This window comes from Silene latifolia, chromosome 10 (genome assembly GCF_048544455.1).
Source record: "Silene latifolia isolate original U9 population chromosome 10, ASM4854445v1, whole genome shotgun sequence".
In the NCBI taxonomy this organism is placed as follows: domain Eukaryota; kingdom Viridiplantae; phylum Streptophyta; class Magnoliopsida; order Caryophyllales; family Caryophyllaceae; genus Silene; species Silene latifolia.
In genome coordinates this window covers 92284536-92305371 of record NC_133535.1, presented here as the reverse complement: position 1 = coordinate 92305371, position 20836 = coordinate 92284536, and the positions used below count along the sequence as shown (strand labels likewise).

Here is a 20836-nt window from a genome sequence, read left to right as displayed (position 1 = left end):
TACCAAAGAATTAAAGAAAACAAACGAAAACGAATAAAGAAGACGAATTACAGAGGACGAAGGAAGAAGAAAGGAAGCAGGAACTGCGGCAGCCTCACGAAGAGGCGTAGCAGGTACTGCGCTCCTTCGAAGAGGCGCAGCAGTTGTTGCGTCCTTTCTCGACGGTTGTCTTCTGGTAATCCGTAAAAAGGGTTTAAAACGAGGTTTTAGAAATCGGTTTTAATAGGTATTTTCGACATAAACCTTACATTAGTGATACAAAAAGTAAATAACAATAAATAAAGAAGGATTTACACCCTCGGACTTACATGTTTGATGAAACGAGATGAACTAAGTTAACAATTAGTGATGCTCGACTCGAATGTAACGAAAGTGCCCTCGTAAGAGGAAAACGATTAAGATTAATTAAGTTGATTAATTGTGGAGTTGGTCAAATTGGTCGGTCATGCAAACGAGGCTGGTACTCAGAAGGATCCGAGCTTACGTGGTCGAATGTTCAAGCACGTAGACGCCAAAAAGTAAGAACGTGGTCTAGAATGAAAAGGGAGAAGAGAAGGGCGGACACTCGCGTGAGAAATATGAGGAGCGAAGGCTCCTATCACGTGAAGGAATAGGGTTTTCGGAGAGACTTTGGAAGTGAATCTCGAAAAGATATGAAAAAGATACGAAAAATACGCAGAAAGGGGCCTGGGAAGAGGCGCAACAGTCACTGCGTCTCTTGGAAAGAGCGCGCAGACTGCTGCGTCTGTTCCCGTGTTGTTTTCCTCTGCGGAAGAAAGATTTCCGTGTTTAAGTTATGGAATGACGGGATAATTTGGTTTTCCTTAATATTTTGTATGAATATTACGGGAAATTGTTTACCAAAGATTAAAAGATTGTGAAATATTTATAAAACATGGAATAGAAATATCCGGAACATTCCAGAACATTCTGACTCGGGATTTAACGGTTATCAGAAAATGAAGACGGTTTTAGGCCCGGACTCCAAATGTACTCTAATTACTGTCAAAACGACCGTATCGGCGCGTAGATGACAACTAAGAGGTAGACATCAGTGTTTGAGAAATCACTTGACGATAAACTTACGAACTGTCACAAATCGTTCCGCGTACCAAACATGCGGCCCAATCATCACCGGGTGGTTTGCGGGAGGTGCATAAATGAGGTATCTACATATTGACAATACTATGAAAAACTACATACCTTTATATGAAAATTTTGATACAAAGACACAAAGTATCTAATAAATAATGATTTCCAAAGTCACTAGTTTTAAACCCATGAAATTCACGGGCTTATTTTAAAACTTTGAAATTAAAATGCTTTGATCATAATTGAAATGTGCGGGGTTATTTACTCATTTAACTAATAACCCATAATTTTTTAGTTTTCTTTTATGGGCTAATCCCGCTTCTTGTAACCAAAAAAAAAACGTAATTTATTTTAGCAGTACGTTTTTTACTCAATTCAGTACATTCTTCACAGTACTTTCCATTTGCTTACCCTTGACTCAAAACAAAATAACAAACAACAAAGCTAATCCTCTCAAGAATACCATCTCAAATTGATCAAATTTCTAAATTTTAATTCAATTGTACAATAATAACTGATTTGTTAATTAAAAATTAATCACAAAATCAATATTTTCTTCCATTTCCTTTTGTATTACGTTTCTTTATCAAGGTTTGGGGTTTTTTATATATATATATATATATATATATATATATATATATATATATATATATATATATATATATATTAGGGTTTTGTTTCGCAGTTCGGTAGAACTATTATTGACGGAATTGGGATAACACTCAAAATAGGACAATCAACCACAATAATCCCCATTTGTTTTGTCCATTAAACATGAGAGACAAATTATCCAAATTAAGGTGGTCTTATGTCCCGATTTGCATAATTAACTTACACTGCACATGTGATTTTTGTCTATTTGTTATTTTGTTGGGATGCCTATCGCTTACTTCGATTTAATGTTGTTGTTTATGTTACAATCTGAATGTGTGGCTCGCGCGGTGGTGATTCTTCGGTGGTTGTCGAAAGAGGGAGGAGTAAGTTGGGTGGTGAATGCAGTATGTCGTATTGTCTTTCTTTTCTACTATTTTTCCCTTACGCTGTTGCGCAGTATATGTATAATTTCTTAGAGTGGAAATGAGAGGGGCAATTTGGTCAAAAGTGTACTGCATTAAGTAAAATGTGTACTACGAAAATCAAAGCTCAAAAAAAAATCATAAATGGTTTCCATATGTTGTGCCACTCTTATAAATAAGATTCATGTTATAGCTGTGACTGAAATAATTGATCAAATAAGAGGTAAATGTTCGGTTCTAATAGCAACCACGCACTATGACATTAAATACTATTAGCATGAATATGACTTCAACGATAAATATCATATTCACTACAATTTGATGGATGTCAAATTGTCAACGCTATACATACAACTCTTGTGTACTTAAATTAAAATTTTAGTATACACACATGATTTTAGCTTGAAGCTCGATAGTAAAATATAAAAAATCGGAAGTTAATTTAAAAACGTGATATTGATTTCATTTACTAAAAGATGTACATACTAAAAGTTAGGTATAATTACATCGAATGTACGGTTATCGAAGGCGAGTATTAGCAGAACCACATCCTAGCGTTGTCTGTTAAGTTAGGGAATATAATGACGATGACGATCATCGGAAAATAATGCTCTGTTTATAAATTTTAGAAATTTTTGGGATATATTATATTTATGTTGTAGTGGTCGAATAAATTTTAATTGAAAAACGATTCATAAAATATCTTCTAATACCATAAATTAAAAGATGATTATACGTTTATAAGATTTAAAGAAAGATAAAATTAGAAGATTAGAAAATAGAGAATGTGTTTTGAAAATTAAGTCAAATAAAGTTGATCATTTAAAAGATTGTGTATCACGTATTTATAGTTACTATATTTGTTATGGTTAGCTAATGTTTAGGAATTGTCGATGATTTCCGCAATCAGCAAATTCCAAAATTACAACTTCCCTAATTCCTAGCCAAAATGTAATAGAATATTCCATATTATAAGCAACTGTTTATTTTGTGAATTAAGATTAGTTACTTATTATTATTTTATTATGGGTGCTGATTTTCGCAGTACATATTTTACTTATCGTAGTACACTATTATTTATTATTATTATTATATTTATAATTATAATTTATAGTCTCTAGTTTAACGCCACGTCAGATTGTGAAAAAAATTTGAGATGCCATGTCAGCTTATTGGCAGCTGCATTAAAGAAATATATATGATGATTTGAAGAGTATACAGGCCGAATTAGAAGTCCGCATGGGCTGATAAAATAGGCCTACACTTTTGGCCCGACCTGACCCGGCATGCACACTTGGGCTTAATTTAATCCTTCGGCCCGGCCCATGATCACCTCTAATTTGGATGGGTGAGAAAACTGTGACAAAAGTCTACAAATTCTCTAAATCGATTATCACATTAACAAATAAATAACATTACCCTGACACAACAAACGGGCTCCAGGGAGTCAGATATACACAATCTAATACCAATACAAAATCTTCTATACAACAAGCTATTAACAAAAGAAGATCCTATGTCCTCAACTCCATCCTGCTTAGATATTACCTCAGTTAATGTCTTTATGGGAGACTAGTACTGTAATCAAAGGGTAGCTTAATCAATGTGAACCTGCCCATAATCTGTACATAATTCCGTGCTCGCTTACGCTTCCGCGGGATTGCCTCCTTATTTTCTGCCAAAATTGTCGACCCCTCGTTGTTCTTAATGGACCTGAAGCAGAGTGCCTGCGGAATGAATCCGATGCCTGCCTACCTAAAGTTGCAGATGCGCTAAATATTTCCGACACTGACAAACCCTTCTCCACATCATGCCTTGGTGCATAGTTGGGCAGAGAAAACTGGCCTTGTAGAGGATCTGGTGGTGTTACTGAAAGTGGGCTATTAACTTTAGCATCGAAATCAACTGATAAATTTTCGCGACTATGATTTCTAGAATCTCCATCTTTTGAGTCATCACATTCATTACATACTAGCTTCAGGGCTTGGACAACCTCGCCCATGAAAGGGCGATGTGACACCTCAGGCTGTACACACATTGAAGCTATCGCGGCCATTTTGGCGACACTCTCGAAAGGTACTTCAGATCCCAAGGATGGGTCAATTATCGATTCTAATCCGTCTCTGGTTGTAAGGAGTGGCCTAGTCCATGCAACTAGATTTTCTTGACCGGCTGGCTGAGACATGTCTACAGGTTTTCTACCTGTTAGAAGTTCGAGAAGGACAACTCCGTAACTGTACACATCGCTCTTAACGAGAAGATGTCCAGTCATAGCATACTCCGGCGCCACATACCTGAATAGGGGGATTTATAAAGATTAAAACCCGTGGTAGCAATGTTATCACCATGAGAAATCCAAATCATCAGCCTAAGTAAGACGAAAGTTACACATACCCAAAAGTCCCCATAACACGTGTTGATATATGTCTATGCTCTTCATCCATTGCGGTTCGGGCCAAGCCAAAGTCAGATACTTTTGGCGTGAAATCGTTTTCCAACAAAATGTTGCTGGACTTGAAGTCCCTATGTATGACTCGTGGACTTGAATCTTCATGCAAATAGGCAAGACCACGTGCTGCACCAAGGGCAATCTTCAACCGGGAAGGCCAATCAAGAGGAGCTATTTCTTTGTCTGTGCCTGCGAGTAAAATACATTAAAAGAATAATTAATTAAAAACTTTGTTTTTTATCCATCGTGTATATTTAGTTTTCTTCACAAATGTGAGATAAGTTAGCCACTGAGGGGTGGTACGCAATTACGCATGACCTGATTCCGAAACAAAACTGTCCTTTGGAAATTCTTCTTTTTTTTCTTTTGCGGAAGAGGGGATTTCTGTGACAAGGAGTGCCTACCATGTAGATGAGAGTCAACGCTGCCATTTGGAATGAGTTCATAAACCAAGCACCGCATACGGTCATCGGTACAAATGCCAATCAGCTTGACCAAGTTCCTATGGTGAAGGCGGCTAAGCATTTCAACTTCAGCCATGAACTCCCGACCACCCTGCTGATCATCTCTTTTAAGAACCTTCACCGCAATTCTAGTGTCATCGTCTAAGTCACCACTGAACACAAGACCAAAACCACCTTCCCCAAGTATTCTTGAGGGATTAAAGTTGTCAGTGGCCTTCTCCATTTCACTTGTGCTGAATGTTTTAGCAGATCCAGTGTATGTGGCAAGGCTAGATCCAAGCGACAATGGAGAACTCTGGCCACTCCCTATTGAATGTCCTGTAGGCCCTAAAATACACAACATAGCTCATCGTAAGTTATCATGTACAAATGTAATCTTAAAAAGTCAGTAGATCATGCCATATATATATAAAAGACCAGTGAACAGCAGATTAACACACCGAGATTAAAGGATAACAATGTATTAACCTGATGATCTTCCAAGAGAAGTTACAGCGCGTGGAGTTAGGGTTGGTAGTTCGTTATTGTTCGTATATCTGAATACTAAAAACCAAGCAAGTGAACAACACATCAACACACCGAGAACAGCTGAAAGAGCTATTACAGCAATGATTATGGCATTAACTTTGTGTTTATGTCTCTGCTTTGTCACATCAACTCCCAAAGGATGTAATTTACTCTCATTAGGGTCTCCAACAGAGTAAGGCATGCCATTGATAACAGCAGCATCGGCTGGTGCCATAGGTGGAGCGGGAGGGAGACCTACACGTGCAAAATAAACCCTTGTAAGATACAGTTGAGTTTAAGCCTTAAGGTACATTCTGTCTGATTTTTCTAATTTACTTCATATATGTTTTTTTTTTTTTTTTTTTTTGTGCTGACTATTTGACTTTTAATTTAACCAAGAAAAAGAGAGAACTTTGAGAAGTATGAAAGTTGTACCATTAAATTTCTTGTTGAAAAATGCTTTCTTAAAGTACGTAAGAGACAATTTGATACCTGGATAGCGTACATAAAGTATTTCATAATCACCAAAGATGGACTTCTCTATGATGACTTGCTTCTGCCAGAATCTGTCAGATATCAAATGTGATGTAATGTTGTCGAATTTTTCATCAAGAGGTACCAAGTCAACAAGGACAATAGTTTTCTCTGGATCCTGTGTCGCTGCATTGGCTCCCATAACACGAACTTGACTTGGCTTCAGAAACACTCCACTAGCAATTTCCTGGGACAACTCTGAAACCAAAGGGAAAAAGGTATACAGAGCGACACTTAGGCGCATCCCAACTTGCATTGGCCAGACACAGCCACAAGGTGACCCAGGAGGTGTATTGATAGATGGCTCTGGACATGTAAGATATGCACAATCTACAGGTACCATCAAGTGCGGTTAGATATAGATGTACAGATACACAAAAAACTTATATGTGACGGTCTTAAAAGTGAGACCAACTTATTAATCTCACAAAAGTGAGGAATACATCAGGATTTTTGAGTTGGTTTCATATGTAAGACCGCCTCTTGAAGACAACACTAGAAAGTGAACAAGGGATCACAGACCTGCATTAGGAGGCGGAGGCGGTAATGACCGTATTGGTGATGGAAGTGGTTTCTTGATTTTCCTTGGTGGAGAGCCAGAAGGAGAAATATCAGGGGAAAGGAAGGGAACTTGCAAAAAGAAAAATTGTAGGAAGTAAACAAGCCAGGTCTATATAGACAATATTATTGTTAAATGCAACATGAGAAGAGCATCATTTACTCTCAGAATCGCCAGGGGGTGCATGCGGGATAGGTGAGGCTGCGGAAGAAATTTCATGAATTCCTTGAGGTGATGGTAAAGGAGCCATAGCCATTGGAGCGCCTGCCATTACAGCATATTATAGAAGATTGGAGAGATGATGCTATTAAATGATGATGTCAACAGTATAGACCATTAACCCTTTATATTCTCCTCTCTTTGTAAGACAATCACTGATCAGTACCCCAAGTCCCAACTAAATGGAGGCGGTCAGTGATGAAACTGCCTATTAATGGATGACCTAAGTGCATAGAGGAGATGTAGGCTCTCAACGCACTTTCGTTTGCACCCTAACACACAGAAATGCCAACAGTGAAAGAACAATGCGAACTTCACTAAGAAGAATGTCTTAAATACAACTCAACAAGAGACCTTGTCTGCTTGGGACTAGGAAAACAGAAGGAATTTGTGGACTGTTAGAAAAATAAACTGTGAACGGATAGGATCTTAGGTGTCTAATTTTTTTTAAAAAAAAAAAGAAAAAGAAAGAAAGAAAGAAAAAAAACACTTTCTTCTAATGACAGTTAAGCATACAAAAACTCAAAAACGTTTTTACCTGGCAAACGATGCCGAGAATGATAAGATACATTAGCTGCAGGATTCACTTGGAAGAATGAAGGCGCAGGTGCAGTTTCGTTATGCCACTCAAATTTCGGCTCTGAAGGAGCTATATGCAAGAACAGGTAAGAAATAGAATAAGCCCCCAGCTCATAAAACGATACTCTCTCTGATTTATAAAAGCTATCCAATATCAATAACGGCAGAATATTTAAAAGAAACAATAGAAAATGAGTGTGAAGTGTTATGAGCCATTGCTTAAGATTTTAAACAAAATAAATAAATAAATAAAAAGGAAATTTCCCTTTTTTGTGCTCTTGGGTTTAGGCTCTTTTTGGTACTCAGCGGATTAATATTAGCAGAAGCAGATTGGTCAAGCAGATTGTAAATGACTGATTGGATTGACATGTTTGACTAGTATATTTCAATTAGCATATTTAATAGAAGTGTTTGGTAATTAGCAGATTTTGGTTATAGATTGTTGTATCTATGTGTAAATGGTTGACAGATTCATATTTCACCATCTACTAATGTAAATATGCTGGGTGGAGCAACATATTTGGAAAACAGTCAATCTACTCTTTCAATATGCCATTTACCAAACACTCACAATAGTAGATTGGTGAGTCAAACATGCTAAAAGCCTTGAATATGCTGAAAATTCACCAATCCGCCGTTTACCAAACACTCAAAATAGTAGATTGACTGAGCTAATTTCAGTTTGCTATATTTCCACTTTTGCAATCCAAGGTGGAAATTTTCACTTACGTGACCTAAGATATAAAATATTTAAACTTCATCTTCATTAACGATGTTTTCTAACAACAAAAAGTGAAAAACAAAATAAAATATTAAGTTCAATATTATATATTTTGAAGAAATAAACAATAGTATTAAGCTAATATATTTGTTCTGGGGTGCAACTGTACGGCACCGAAGTAGAAATTATCTCAAAACCTAAATAACTAAAGCAGAACAAATGAAATCTAAGGCCACCAAAGTAGAATCTAAACCACGGGGCACCAAAGTCGAAATATTCCTGAAAAAATGGTGGAAAATGCAAGTGGACAATGTACCCTTAAAAATAAAGACACTAAGATCATTTGATATTTGACAAACAAAAGTGGACTTGAAGGTAAAAAGGAAGTTTTTATAGCCCGAGCAAATGTTTATGAATCAGACACCTACGTTCCACAATCCTTTGAAATAGAAAATATGGACATTAACGATTTGAAGCCATTGCCTATTTCAGAGAGCAGAGCAAACTTGACATGGGTATGTAAGCCTACTATGTGAAAGGCCGTGATATTCTGCTAAATGGCAGAAATGACCAAATATGCCTTTGAAATATTTTAGGATATGGTATAAAATCGCGCAAATCCATCTAGTCTTTGTATCTCAGGCCATTTAAAATTTTGAAAGAAAAGAGGGAGGGGTTGAAACATTAAAGACTCAACAGCAACAACCACCAGGACCTCACTATACAACCAACAACATTACCCTGTGCCTCGAGGGATCCCAAAAATTGCGAGTTAAGGGAGGGTCGGGTCTTAAATTCATCATATGTCTGTACAGAAACGTTTCTAATTAATAAAATACAGGAAATTTCGATGTCAAATTCATTGTTTAATTGAAAAGGTATGGATAGTATTGACATCCGTCAATCCATGGTTAGCCCTATGCGTGATTTGGTAGATCTGCCATTCATAAGACGACAAAGAATAATGGTAAAAAGGACTGGAGAGTAAAGCAGATTACCGTCTTCTATACTCATTTCTCATATACTTGGTATATGACTTAATGAAAAACTCGAAAACAGATCTCATTAGTTAACACATATTTTAACTTATACTTCTTTAAATTGGCCGCTTTGATGTTGCGGCACCATCCCCTAAATCTATAACCTGTTTTCTCCACTTTGAACTACTCCCTCTATTTTTTTATATATGTCTTTCTCACATTTCGAGACACTCTCTTCTCTCTTCAATATCTCCTAAAATATAAGACTAAGTATTATGATATGTATACTCATATGAAAGAGTTTTTCGTAAGGAATTTAATGGTACCATTTTTATATTTTTTGAACAAATATATTTTTGTAAATATTAAAGTCAAAGGCTTACCTCGTAAATGCAAAACGTCATATATAAAAAAATGGAGGGAGTATCAGTTAATTTTTAATCAATGTTTCCTAGATAATACTCTTGTTTTCCCAAATACATAGTCATTATTTGACTTTGGTGGTCAAATGACGTTATACTTTGACTGATATTTTCTTGGAAGTTGGAACATACCACATTTGCATGTTTCTAAAGCTGAGAATATGAAAATAATTATTTTGCTCCGCGAAACTTGATAAATCACATATGATCTAAACTCATACTTCTAGAAATTTATGATTTAAGGTTGACATCAATTAAGCACCCAAGTCAAATGGATAGGAATAAATTTTTCATGGAGCGGGTACTACCTGCATCTCAAATTTATTGTCTCCAATTCACTTTAATCAAGTGATGTCAACTTTCTTATACATTTAACAAAATAACTAGTTTCATATCATAATTTCAACTCCATACAGATATGTGTATATGCTATCAGAAATGAAAGACTAATGGCATACCTGAAGCATTCAATCTCGGTGAGGAAACGCTTTGCTTTGGTGCTTCTACTGGTTGCCAAATTGGAGGGGGTGATTCTGGCTTGTCTTGTTTAAAAGGCGGTGCAGCTCTTGATGAGGCACCTGATGAAGGTGATGCCTCTGCAATAACATGAATTGCATTTAGTTACAGATTAACTGAAAGTAAATGTGATGATAAACACTTTTCCTGTGAAATCCACATACCTGGTGAAGTATGTAATGGTGGCGGTGCCCCAGCTTTTGTTACTTTTCTTTGAGAAGAATGAGGTGGCAAAGCAGGCACAGTTCTGTTCACCGCTGGAGGTGGGGATGATGGATACGTTGACTCCGAAGGGGGAGGAGCAATCAAAGTGTGGGAACGCTTTTCTTGTGGAGGCGAAGCAAACGGAGGTGACAAGATAAGGGGTGGAGACGAAGCACTAGGTGAGATTGCTCCTGGTACAATGGCTGAAATCGGAGACGTGGTAGGTAACTTTACTGGTGGTGGGCCTGGTGGCGCTGAAAACATCTGAGGAGGGTTTGCCAAGGGGGCGGAAAATGAATGTGGTAGGACAAAATGAGGCAGAGGGGATACTGCCTGAGATGGCATCGGAGGAGACAGCATTGTTGTATTATGAGGTGGCATAGCAGGAGATACTGCAGGAAGAACTGGTGAAGGTATCATTGGAGGGGGTGAAGTCAAAGGAATAGAAGGCAGCACAGATGTTGGGGGAGAAGCAGGTGGTGGAACAACCAATTGACGTGGGGGAGATGATGCAAGTGGTGGGCCCATCTGAGGTGGTAGGGATGATGCATTTTGTGGCACAGGAGGTGGTTTTGTAGATACATGGGGTGGAATGTCGATAGGAGGAGGCCCAATTAAAGGGGGCGAAAATGAAGAGCTCGGAGGCAATGCTGGAGTAGGCAGAGAAATGTGTGACATTGGTGGAGCAACTGGGGATGAAGCATCAAGGGGCGGCAATTGAGGGGGTGGAGATGATGCAGGCAATGGCTCCATTTGAGGGGATGAAGACGATGCATTTTGTGGCACAGGAGTGGGTAGATTAGGTAAATATGGCGGCGACTCCAAAGGAGGAGACACCATGAAAGGGGGTGAAAATGAAGAGCTGGGAGGTAATGCAGGAGTCGGGAAAAAAGTACGTGGAGGTACGGGAGATGATGCATTTAGGGGGGCTGATTGGGGTGGTGGAGATGAGGTGGTTGGGGGTATGATCTCAGGCGGGGGTGATGACACTATTGGGGGTGATGGTAGAGCTGGGGGAGAAGATGCATTTTGGAACATGGAAGGGGGCTGAATAGATGAAGCAGAGGGTGATGAAGCAATTACTGGCGCCAATTGAGGTAAGGGAGATGAGGCAATTGGGGACACCGATTGGGGCGGAGATAAGGCAATTGAAGGCGGCAGTTGGGGCGGGGGAGAAGATTCATTTAGGGGCATAGGAGGGGACTGCATAGCTAAATTAGGAGGTGGTGAGGGGAAAACTGGATGTAATTCTGGAGGAGGTACAAGAGCTAAAGCCTTTGGTGGTTCTGAAACCGGCAATAATGGTGGATTTGCAGCCAGTGGGAGAGCCGAAGCATGAGGCGTCGCAGCACCTGGTAGTCGAGATGGTGCATGTGATGGCGCTTTGGCAAAAGGCGGACTTGATTGAAGGAGTAGGACATTACCTGCTGGTGGTGGGGGTTCATTTAGAGCTGGCTCATTAACAACAGATGGTGAAGGAGATGACGGTGGTTGTCGTGGCTCTAATGGAAAAGGCAACATAAATGGAGGCGGGGCAGTAGTTTGTGAAGAAGCTTGTGATGGTCCCATTTGAGATGGCGGCGGCAAGACGGGCCACGGCGTAGGGGAGAGCTGTATAGTTGGAGCATGCTGTGGACTTTCATAGGGTAGTGGTGTAAGCATAAATGGCGGTGCCTCTACGGGAGGTTCGGGGGTCAAAACTTGTGGTGGGTTTGCAGCCAGCACAGGTGAAGGGGGTCGTGGCTCCAACATTAATGGAGGAAGAACAGAAGCATTTGAAGGGACTGAAGCTGATGGTGAAGAAACTTGTGATGGCCCCATCTGAGATGGTGGAGACAATGCAGGCAATGGCACAGGAGAGAGCTGTATAACTGGACCGTGTTTTGGACTTCCATAGGATGGCGGTGTAGGTAAAAATGGCAGTGCCTCTTCTGGTGGTGTTGAGGCCAAAACTTGTGGAGGCTTTGCAGTCAGTGGTACATCAAACGTGTGAGGTGGCTCAACAACAGGTGGTGGAGTTGCATCCACTTGCAATACCAAAGCTGATGGCGCATGTGCTGACTCAACAACAGGTGGTGGAGTATAGTAATATGGCGTCCCTGAGGCAATAGGAGGAGCTGAATCATACGGTGTTGGTGTTAGAGGTGAAGTGGTTAAACTACGTTCCAACGGCGGTAAAGCCGATATTCTTGGTAGTAGAAGAGGTGGCGGCCCTTTGTCGTGAAGTGGAGGTGACTTGCTAGACGGATATACTGTAAAAGTTTGAAGGGCCATATTTAATATATAGGCATAATAAACTAGAAAAATTAGTAGTAGGAACTTGGAAGACTGTTGGTCGGAACACAGTTCATTTTAGTATAAGTAAAATCCTGCAACTGTTTCTTCTACACAATGCTTAGAAGCTGTATATCAGAAACTGATTACATTTATGCGAATTGGAGACTATTTTACAAAAATTCAATATTTAGAAGATCAGGATCGCCGCCTTGTTTACAGGACAAATGCATATGCGTAAAGACTTAGCAATCTAACCGAAGCCAATCCAAATGACTCGACCTGACCATTCCGATTTGTAACACTCACCTGAACAGACAACCTAAATCTGATACAAAATCCAAATTGACTCAATCCAACCTGAATTTTGCTAGGCTTAAATTTAACCGTTACGGCGTTACCCCTACATAACTTGATGATAACACATTCGGAATATACTCAAAACATGAATGAGTTGACCAACCTAATCCGACTTGTATGCAAAAAAACATGTGAAATAGCCAGAACCCCAAACTAAAATTGACAGTCTTCCAAGTTCCTACTACTAATTTGTTCCAAGTTCCTACTACTAATTTGTTTCAAGGACAAACCTGATTCGAATTTGGAATGAGGAGCTTGTGCTTCTATTAAAGAGTCAAGAATGTAAGATTCCCGTGAAAGAGGTTTGCCAAAACCTGCAAATGCATAGGATCATATAAGGTAAATTTTTCATGTGTTCTTCCAATAACATTGGTTAGAATTGGGAATGCAAATCTTAGGAAGACCAACAAGCAGGAGACATAGACCCACCAAATTCTCACTTCGTGTTTCCATTTTAATTTTGATATTACTTTTGCTAACATGAGCACCGTAGTTTCTTATTTCTAAAGAGACATTAGCACTATATAAAGACCAAATTCCTCAAATTTAGATGGAGCGTCGGTTTATAGCTGTTTTGGTATTATTATATAATGTACTAGAAATAATGGCTCCTGACATCAAGTTTGAAATATCCACCGGCACCCTTCTACGGTTCTACCCTGCTTTGAGGCATTAGCAGAATGACAAAACATGATAATGGAGAGAGTAGTGAAAAGTAGACTAATTTTATAGCTTCCTCCCTTCAACCCTACCTTCATATATCAATTCAATACAGGAAGCAATATAAATGGTAATTCATTATCAACCCCAACCCTTGGGCTTGCTTGCACTATGGTACCCGTTACGGGGCTAACAGTGGAAAGAAAAAAAAACGAAGTAAGAGGCAATGATGGTGCCGTGGTGGTGGTGAGTGGAGGAAGGTGACGAAAATAGGGTAATTAGTAGGCAATTAAAGAGGTACTAGTTACCCACCTCACCGAATTATAATGCATTACCCTCAGATGAGAGGAATAACTTGCTACCACCCCTTCATCCTCCCTTTACCTCTCCTTATCTTTCCTTCATCACTATCATTTTTCATTCTTTTTTCCTTGGTTTTAAGCATAATTACCGCGGTAATAAGTATCCCCTAGCCAAGTAGAGCCTAGAAAGTGCAGAGTCTACTAATGTCGAGGCCAAAAATGCAACTGCAATGCAGTTACGCCGCATTGAAAATATATGAGACCATAAGATTTGATGTAACAGAAGAAAAATGAACAAATTTGCGATTCACACTCTTTCCAAGCTGACAATGCTGGAATCATTGAACATGATCAACATACAACTCAGAAATTTGCTACTCACGAAACCAATTACAGAACAGATAAAACATTAATCACTTGGATTGCATTTAACAACTTACCATAAAAGAGATTAAACTAAATTATACCAACATGTAATTAAATAACACACAGTAAAAAAAAAAAAAACAGCAAATCCAGGTGAAAATTTAGAGAAAGTTACAAACTTGGATCACATTAATATCTTCAAAAAAATAACAGTAAAATAGAGAAAATAACCTGAAGATCCAAGAAGCATGCAGAGATTGAGCAGCTGCCAAATGAGTTGCAGTTGCAGTTGCAGGACCAACCTCATCCCATCAAGTATGATTCAATTCCCAAATCAATTAATTCTGATTTGTGAAAATATATAAGAAATGGGTTTTCTTTAAGCAAAATCACACAACAACAACAACATAAGTAGTAGCAGTAATTCTTAAGCAATGAGAATTGAATACAGATAAATAAAACCCAGAAAATAAGCAATCTTATTATTTAAATACTACTTTAATTGCCCTTTTTAGAAGGTGATCTCTGAAGCTAAGCTCAGAGCTTTGGTTGCCATAGAATCGTTTCTACTCTCACAAATGAGTTATCAAAATACCAATAACTCAACATTAAATATTTATATATTACTACAACACTATACTTTTTTTATAACAATAATAATAAAGTTTAGCACTTGCAAACCTTGCACATTCACTGTATTGTACTATTTATTAATCGTCCTATATTTTTAGCTTAAGCAATACTTGTAACAGTAAATTTTTTTTTTTAGATTTGCGATTTACTTGTAACAGTAAATCAGTTTCTTTTTATTGAAAAATGGTTTTACTCCTTATTGGAAGGTTTACCCAAATTCTTTCAAGATGGATCTGTTCATTATAAAGCGGGTCAAATAATTAGATGGGAGATCGAAAAAGCTAGGGAATGATAAAGGGCTTGTTCCATCTAACATTATGAGTCGTAGTATTTGATTCGTTTTAAACGTAAGACAATTCTAACCGTCTTAAGGGAAAATGACTAAAAAAAATTTGTGAATTGGTTAATTAATCATCTTAAAAATCGTAATTTTTACTTATTACTGTGATGTTCCTGGTTTATTTGAAGTTGACATTTTGAGCCTATATGTTACTCTCTCCATCCTCGTCAATTGTTGTCCTTTAGTTGGTTTGACAAGAGGATCAAGGAAAAAGGAGGAGACAAATTACTAAATAATAAGTAGAACAAATTGAGTGTAAATGATTAAATTGCTTATTAAGTTCATTCTTAAAATACAAAGGACGCTCATACATCCCAAAATGGAATAGGACAACAAATGACTGGAACAAAGGAAGTAGTATTTATGTATATTGGTTAAAATGTCATACATCCACCAGGTTTGGCTAGGTTTGGTGTCCGGCATTGGCGGATTTATAGGGGGTGATCCCATTAATTTTGAAGAACGGTAATATGTTTATCTATGAGCTTATATTTCATCAAGGTTTAGTGGCTCAATGGTAGAAGCAGCCTTTCACTTATGGTTGGAGCAATTCGGGTTCAATTCCTTGCAACAGCATTCTTTTATTTTTAATTTTGCATATTAAAATCAATTGAAAATATTCTTTGGCAGAATCGAACCCGCATCGTCTAATTTGCAATTTACCTTCATTCAACCACTATGACAATGGAAATATAATGATATTTTAAAGAAGCATAATCATATTTAAAAACAACTACTTCGGTGAGCCTTAATAGCGCTCTCCATTATCAGATTGTTTTAGTATTTATCAAGTACTCCATTAATTAAAACTTGTACTATATTAATATAAGTTATTGCTAAAAAGGGTTATAAGGGCTTATCTTTTAAACATCGCACAGGACCCTGAAATGTTAGGGAAGGCCCTGATTCGAGTAAATATATTTTGAAGTTTTTTTTTATGCTATAAATTTTATTAAACACCCCCATTCCATAAATCCTAGATTCGCCACTGGTGGCCGGTCCATCTGAATTACCTCTGTTTATTGTCAAATTTTATATTTTAGGAAATAAAATTATGTTAGATTTACTTAACTTTAACTCATAAGTTTTACCATTTATACCGAATCATATGAAAATGACGTGGTGCTTTTTTATTGAATTAATAGAGAGAGTAAAAGATTGAAAAATGGTGGGCAAAATGCAAGAATGTTTCTTGGCCAAAATACAAGAATGTTAAAATAAAGTAGGTGAGTTGATTTAATTGAGAATTGAACTGAGAAAAATAGGAAATTGGCCTAAATGAGGTTGAAATTAAGAATATTTAAGAAGAAAATGTAGTTTAAGGGGATGCCTTTGACTGATTAAGTCAGCTATTAATACTACTAGTCTACTACGCAACATTTCACCATGCATTTGTTAAGAGTGTCGGAATACTAGGGAGACTCATGTGTCCAATTCGACCTAACACGTCATCCAATCTGTCCTCTAGATTTGTTTGCCTTTCACGACAACCTGGATTTTGAAAGCTAGGGACATAATTTAAGCTTTTTTAATTTAAGGTTTGTTGTGAAATAAAGAGTAAAGATAATTGTAGAGAGAAGATAAGAAAGAAATCGAAATGTATATCTATCTATATTAATAAAGGAAGCTTTTTTCGAGCGATTATAGAGAGTTCAATTTTTCGAAAACGTCTCCAACTTTTATTATAAGCAACTACAATGAATTTTTATCTATTTGTGAATGTGAATTTTTATTTTAAATGCCTACAGTAGTATAAGAAAAGTTACAATCCCAATCAAATTATACCAATTCTCCTTATCCCACGATAATGAATGCTTAGCTTTGATAATTTTGATTGGAATTTAACACCGTGTTAACTACTACATGCATATTGCGTATAAATATTGGGTTTTGGTTATAAAACAAACGCAAATTGTGATTCTCCATTCTCTAACGTTACTTTTTTCTTCCATGTTTATTTTAGCCAATGTTGTTTTGTTTATTTATATTATGATATTTGGCTTTTACAGATTATTTTTAATTTTTAATTCATTTGTAGGTATCACGGCGTTGAAGAAAACTGATTTTGTCATAAGGTACGTTGTATGGTTTTGTTAATGTTTTACTTTTTTCTTCCATGTTTGTTACGGAGTACTATGTGCATAAATGTTTATTTATTTTAGCCAATGTTGTTTTGTTTATTTATGTTATGATATTTGGCTTTAACAAATTAGTTTTAATTTTTAATTTTTAATTCATTTGTAGGTATCATGGCGTTGAAGAAAACTGATTTTGTCATAAGGTACGTTGTATGGTTTTGTTAATGTTTTTCCATCCTAAATATTAACGACTTATGTTTAATGTATACGGTATAATGGGTGGCCGAATTCTAAAGTTGCATAAGACTTGATGGAGTCACAAAGGTAATTTAATTTTCATCATATATAACTATTAACTACCTTTGTTTTTTACGTCAATGTGACTTTGTAAGCACACTATTTAGTACGGACGTACGGTATGCAAGTATCATGTAAGGGTAAAATTATTGGTAGTCTTGAGACAAGACTTTGGTAAGTCTTAAGACAAAACTTACTCAAGACTACCAATAATCTACCAAAATCTTAACAAAGTCTTAAGTTGAGTCTTGGAAATCCAAGACTCAACTTAAGACTTTGGGTGAGTCTTGACCCTACATCCAAAGAAAAGTATCCAATGAATGAGTCACATGTGTCATTTTTTGTTATTTTTTTTTAAGTTTGTAAAAAAGGAAGTGAAATGGAAAAGTAAGGTCTGAGGTAAGTCTGACTGATAATGTATGGAGTCTGAGGTAAGTCTGAGATGAGTCTTAACAATATAAAAATAATAAAAGTTAGTGAAAAGCTGATGTGGCAGAGTCTTAAGACTTTGGTGAGTCTGACTAATAATCTCACCCTAAAAAACGTCTTGATTTTAAATTGCTAATATAAAGAGTTAGACCCTGCTCTTTTGGACTGAAACTTATAGGATTCGAATCGAATCAACTTATAAGATCTCGAATCGAATCGAATTTGAACTTATAGGATCTCGAATCGAACTTATAGGATCTCGAACTTAATCGAACTTATAGGATTTGAATCGAATCGAATCAACTTATAGTCGATTCGAATCAACTTATAGGATCGAATCGAATCGAATCAACTTATAGGATCTCGAATCGAACTTAAATTAAGTGACGTATAGGATCTCGAATCGAACTTATAAAATCGATCGAATCGAACTTATAGGATCTCGAATCGAATCGAAATTATAGGATCTCGAATCAATCAACTTATAGGATCGAATCAACTTATAGGATCGAATCGAATCGAATCAACTTATAGGATTTGAAGTTAACTTAAATTAAGTGACTTTAAGTCCAAAAGAACAGGGCCTTAATGAACTATGCATATTATGTTTAGAATTTGGTATTTGAAAGTCCAAATTTAATTTAAGTTGTGTTTCTTCGAACTAATTAATAAGAATTAGTGATATTAAAATTATTCAGAGCATCAAATTTACACCGATTAGCGAATTTGACAATTAGAAAATATAACCCACGTATTAATCGTAAATTTTAAAACGGACCAACGTGATTGGATTAGGCGGCTAAATGTTGAGATCTAAAACTATGGTCTTGCTAATATATGTAAACTACTCTGTATGTTTCGAAAGTATAAACAATGTTCTTAATTGTTCTCTATGTAGTCATAACCCACGTGGCCACGAGCCCACCCTTTGTTTTGCTTTATCGTTAATGAGCAAAACAATCCGCATCTTCTTACTTAAGTTTTAATACTCTCATATTAATATTAATGCGGACTAATATAAGAGCTATTTCAATTAAGCAAACAAATTAAATATTGTATGCTCCCGTCATCATGGATCATTCCGCATTCCCACACACATTTTAATTTTGTCAAGGTACATACACTTTACCCAGATAGACAAATAGACGGGGAAAGCAACTAAAATAACGTAATCGGAAAATACCAATGTTAAGCAAGGAAGAGATAGTTGAGATTGAAATTTGGGTACAAAGCGGATTGTTCCGAATCGATTTTTTTTAATGAACTGTTTATTTAAGATATTGGGGTTTGCGGGATATTATAAAGTACATTCACCGCTGACCATAAATCTTACATATGAACAAGACATGGAACTTGATCCCACTGCGTGCGTTTGACCGAGAATGGTATATGTAGAATAATTAGTTAATCGTGAGATTAAACTTTTTAAGTTCTAATCATCAAATAATCATTTTTCTTATATGTTTTTTTCATGATAAATGTATTATCAGCCTTAAGGATTTAAATAAGCCCGACATTAATCCTAGACCTATGCGTGAATGCGTCGCACATGCATTAAATAAAAAACTAAGAGTTATTCTCCCTCTAGAATAATATTTCATGGAGATTTTTTATTTTTTTTTGGTGAGTATATATTTCATGGAGATTATGAACTTATAACTATAACAATAAGAAAAAAAATAGAATTTAACTGCTCTTCAAATAACTATGTAGGTGTGCGTATGAAATACTATATATAAACATTGCACATTTAAATCAATCTTTATGATCAGATGTATTTTTGAAGGTAGATGTATAAAGCAAGATTATTTTGAGCGATTTTATAGTTCAACAATTATGAATAACTTTCGAGCTCCCACATTAAAAGTTATCCTTACATTTTACAAACTACTTCAATTATATTATTACGTGATTTTGACATAAAGACCACGAAAATGAGAGGGAACCATACAAATGACCAGAATAGAGGGGGTAATGTTTTGTCATTACATATGCATGCAGGGTGTCTAAGTGATATTAGAGTCCCGGGTTGAACAAACTATACTACTTAAATAATGTGAAATATTGATTCTAACATTAGTAAAACACTAACTGAAAATATATATTAGGAGGCGTAGTTAAATCAATTTGCATGGAATTGGAGTTGGAATCGAACGTAAGTGGGATTTGGAACTTATAGTAGTTCTTAACGGGTATAATGTAACACTTGCCAGCGGTTTCTAAACAAAATACTACCAAAGGCCCGTGCATCGCACGAGCATTAAATCTAGTTATTTTATTATGAGAGGGTATATATACACATATAGTGAGGATAGAGTTTCATAAGATAATACATTATAAAATATTCTAAGATATGGACATCCATATAATATTTCACAACACTCCCTCTTGATGTCCATCACTGAAGAAAATGCCTCGTTAAAAACCTTCCTAAAAAACCCCGTGGAAAAAACACTAGTGAATGAAAATAGTATACTAATCTTCAAACACGCATAACAAACTGCCTCATTAAAATCTTTTCATGGAAAACCCAGTGGGACAAAACCATGGCAAAGGAAAAAGTGTATAGCGCGTACTACTCACCCTGATGATTACATAACTTGATAAATCTTGAAATAATCCATGATTTGACATAACTTCATTGCTGAAGTAGTACCCATTGTGGTTAATAAACTTGAATCTTCGATCAATAGAAATCCATGACAGTTTTGATATCAGCATAAGAGACAAATAAGATTGACCAATATAGGCTCGCCAAATCCATCATACTTAGTAAGCCGATGACGAGTCATGATCGTGCTTATGGCCGAAGCGTAGACCACAACTTCTCTTCCC

At 36.6% G+C, this 20836-nt stretch overlaps 1 protein-coding gene across 3 annotated transcripts; it reads right to left on the bottom strand.

The window, feature by feature from the left end:
• Positions 1–3485: 3485 nt before the first annotated feature.
• Positions 3486–15071, bottom strand: LOC141605740 (uncharacterized). Of its 3 annotated transcripts, XM_074424620.1 has the most exons (13): positions 15007–15071; positions 14456–14966; positions 13127–13210; positions 10223–12514; positions 10001–10138; positions 7379–7489; positions 6784–6885; positions 6585–6692; positions 6021–6392; positions 5490–5783; positions 4962–5348; positions 4503–4746; positions 3486–4402 (listed from the first exon to the last, which is right to left on the bottom strand). In XM_074424620.1, exons 2-13 carry the CDS (start codon positions 14529–14531, stop codon positions 3709–3711), a joined length of 4902 nt encoding a protein of 1633 aa, XP_074280721.1. In that variant the 5' UTR covers positions 14532–14966; positions 15007–15071; the 3' UTR covers positions 3486–3708. The 3 variants fall into 3 exon arrangements, with proteins under 3 accessions (XP_074280721.1, XP_074280723.1, XP_074280722.1); XM_074424622.1 differs by lacking the exon at positions 15007–15071 and having other exon boundaries at positions 10223–12361; positions 14456–14977; XM_074424621.1 differs by lacking the exon at positions 15007–15071 and having other exon boundaries at positions 4962–5339; positions 14456–14933.
• Between the last annotated feature and the right edge of the window lie 5765 nt (positions 15072–20836).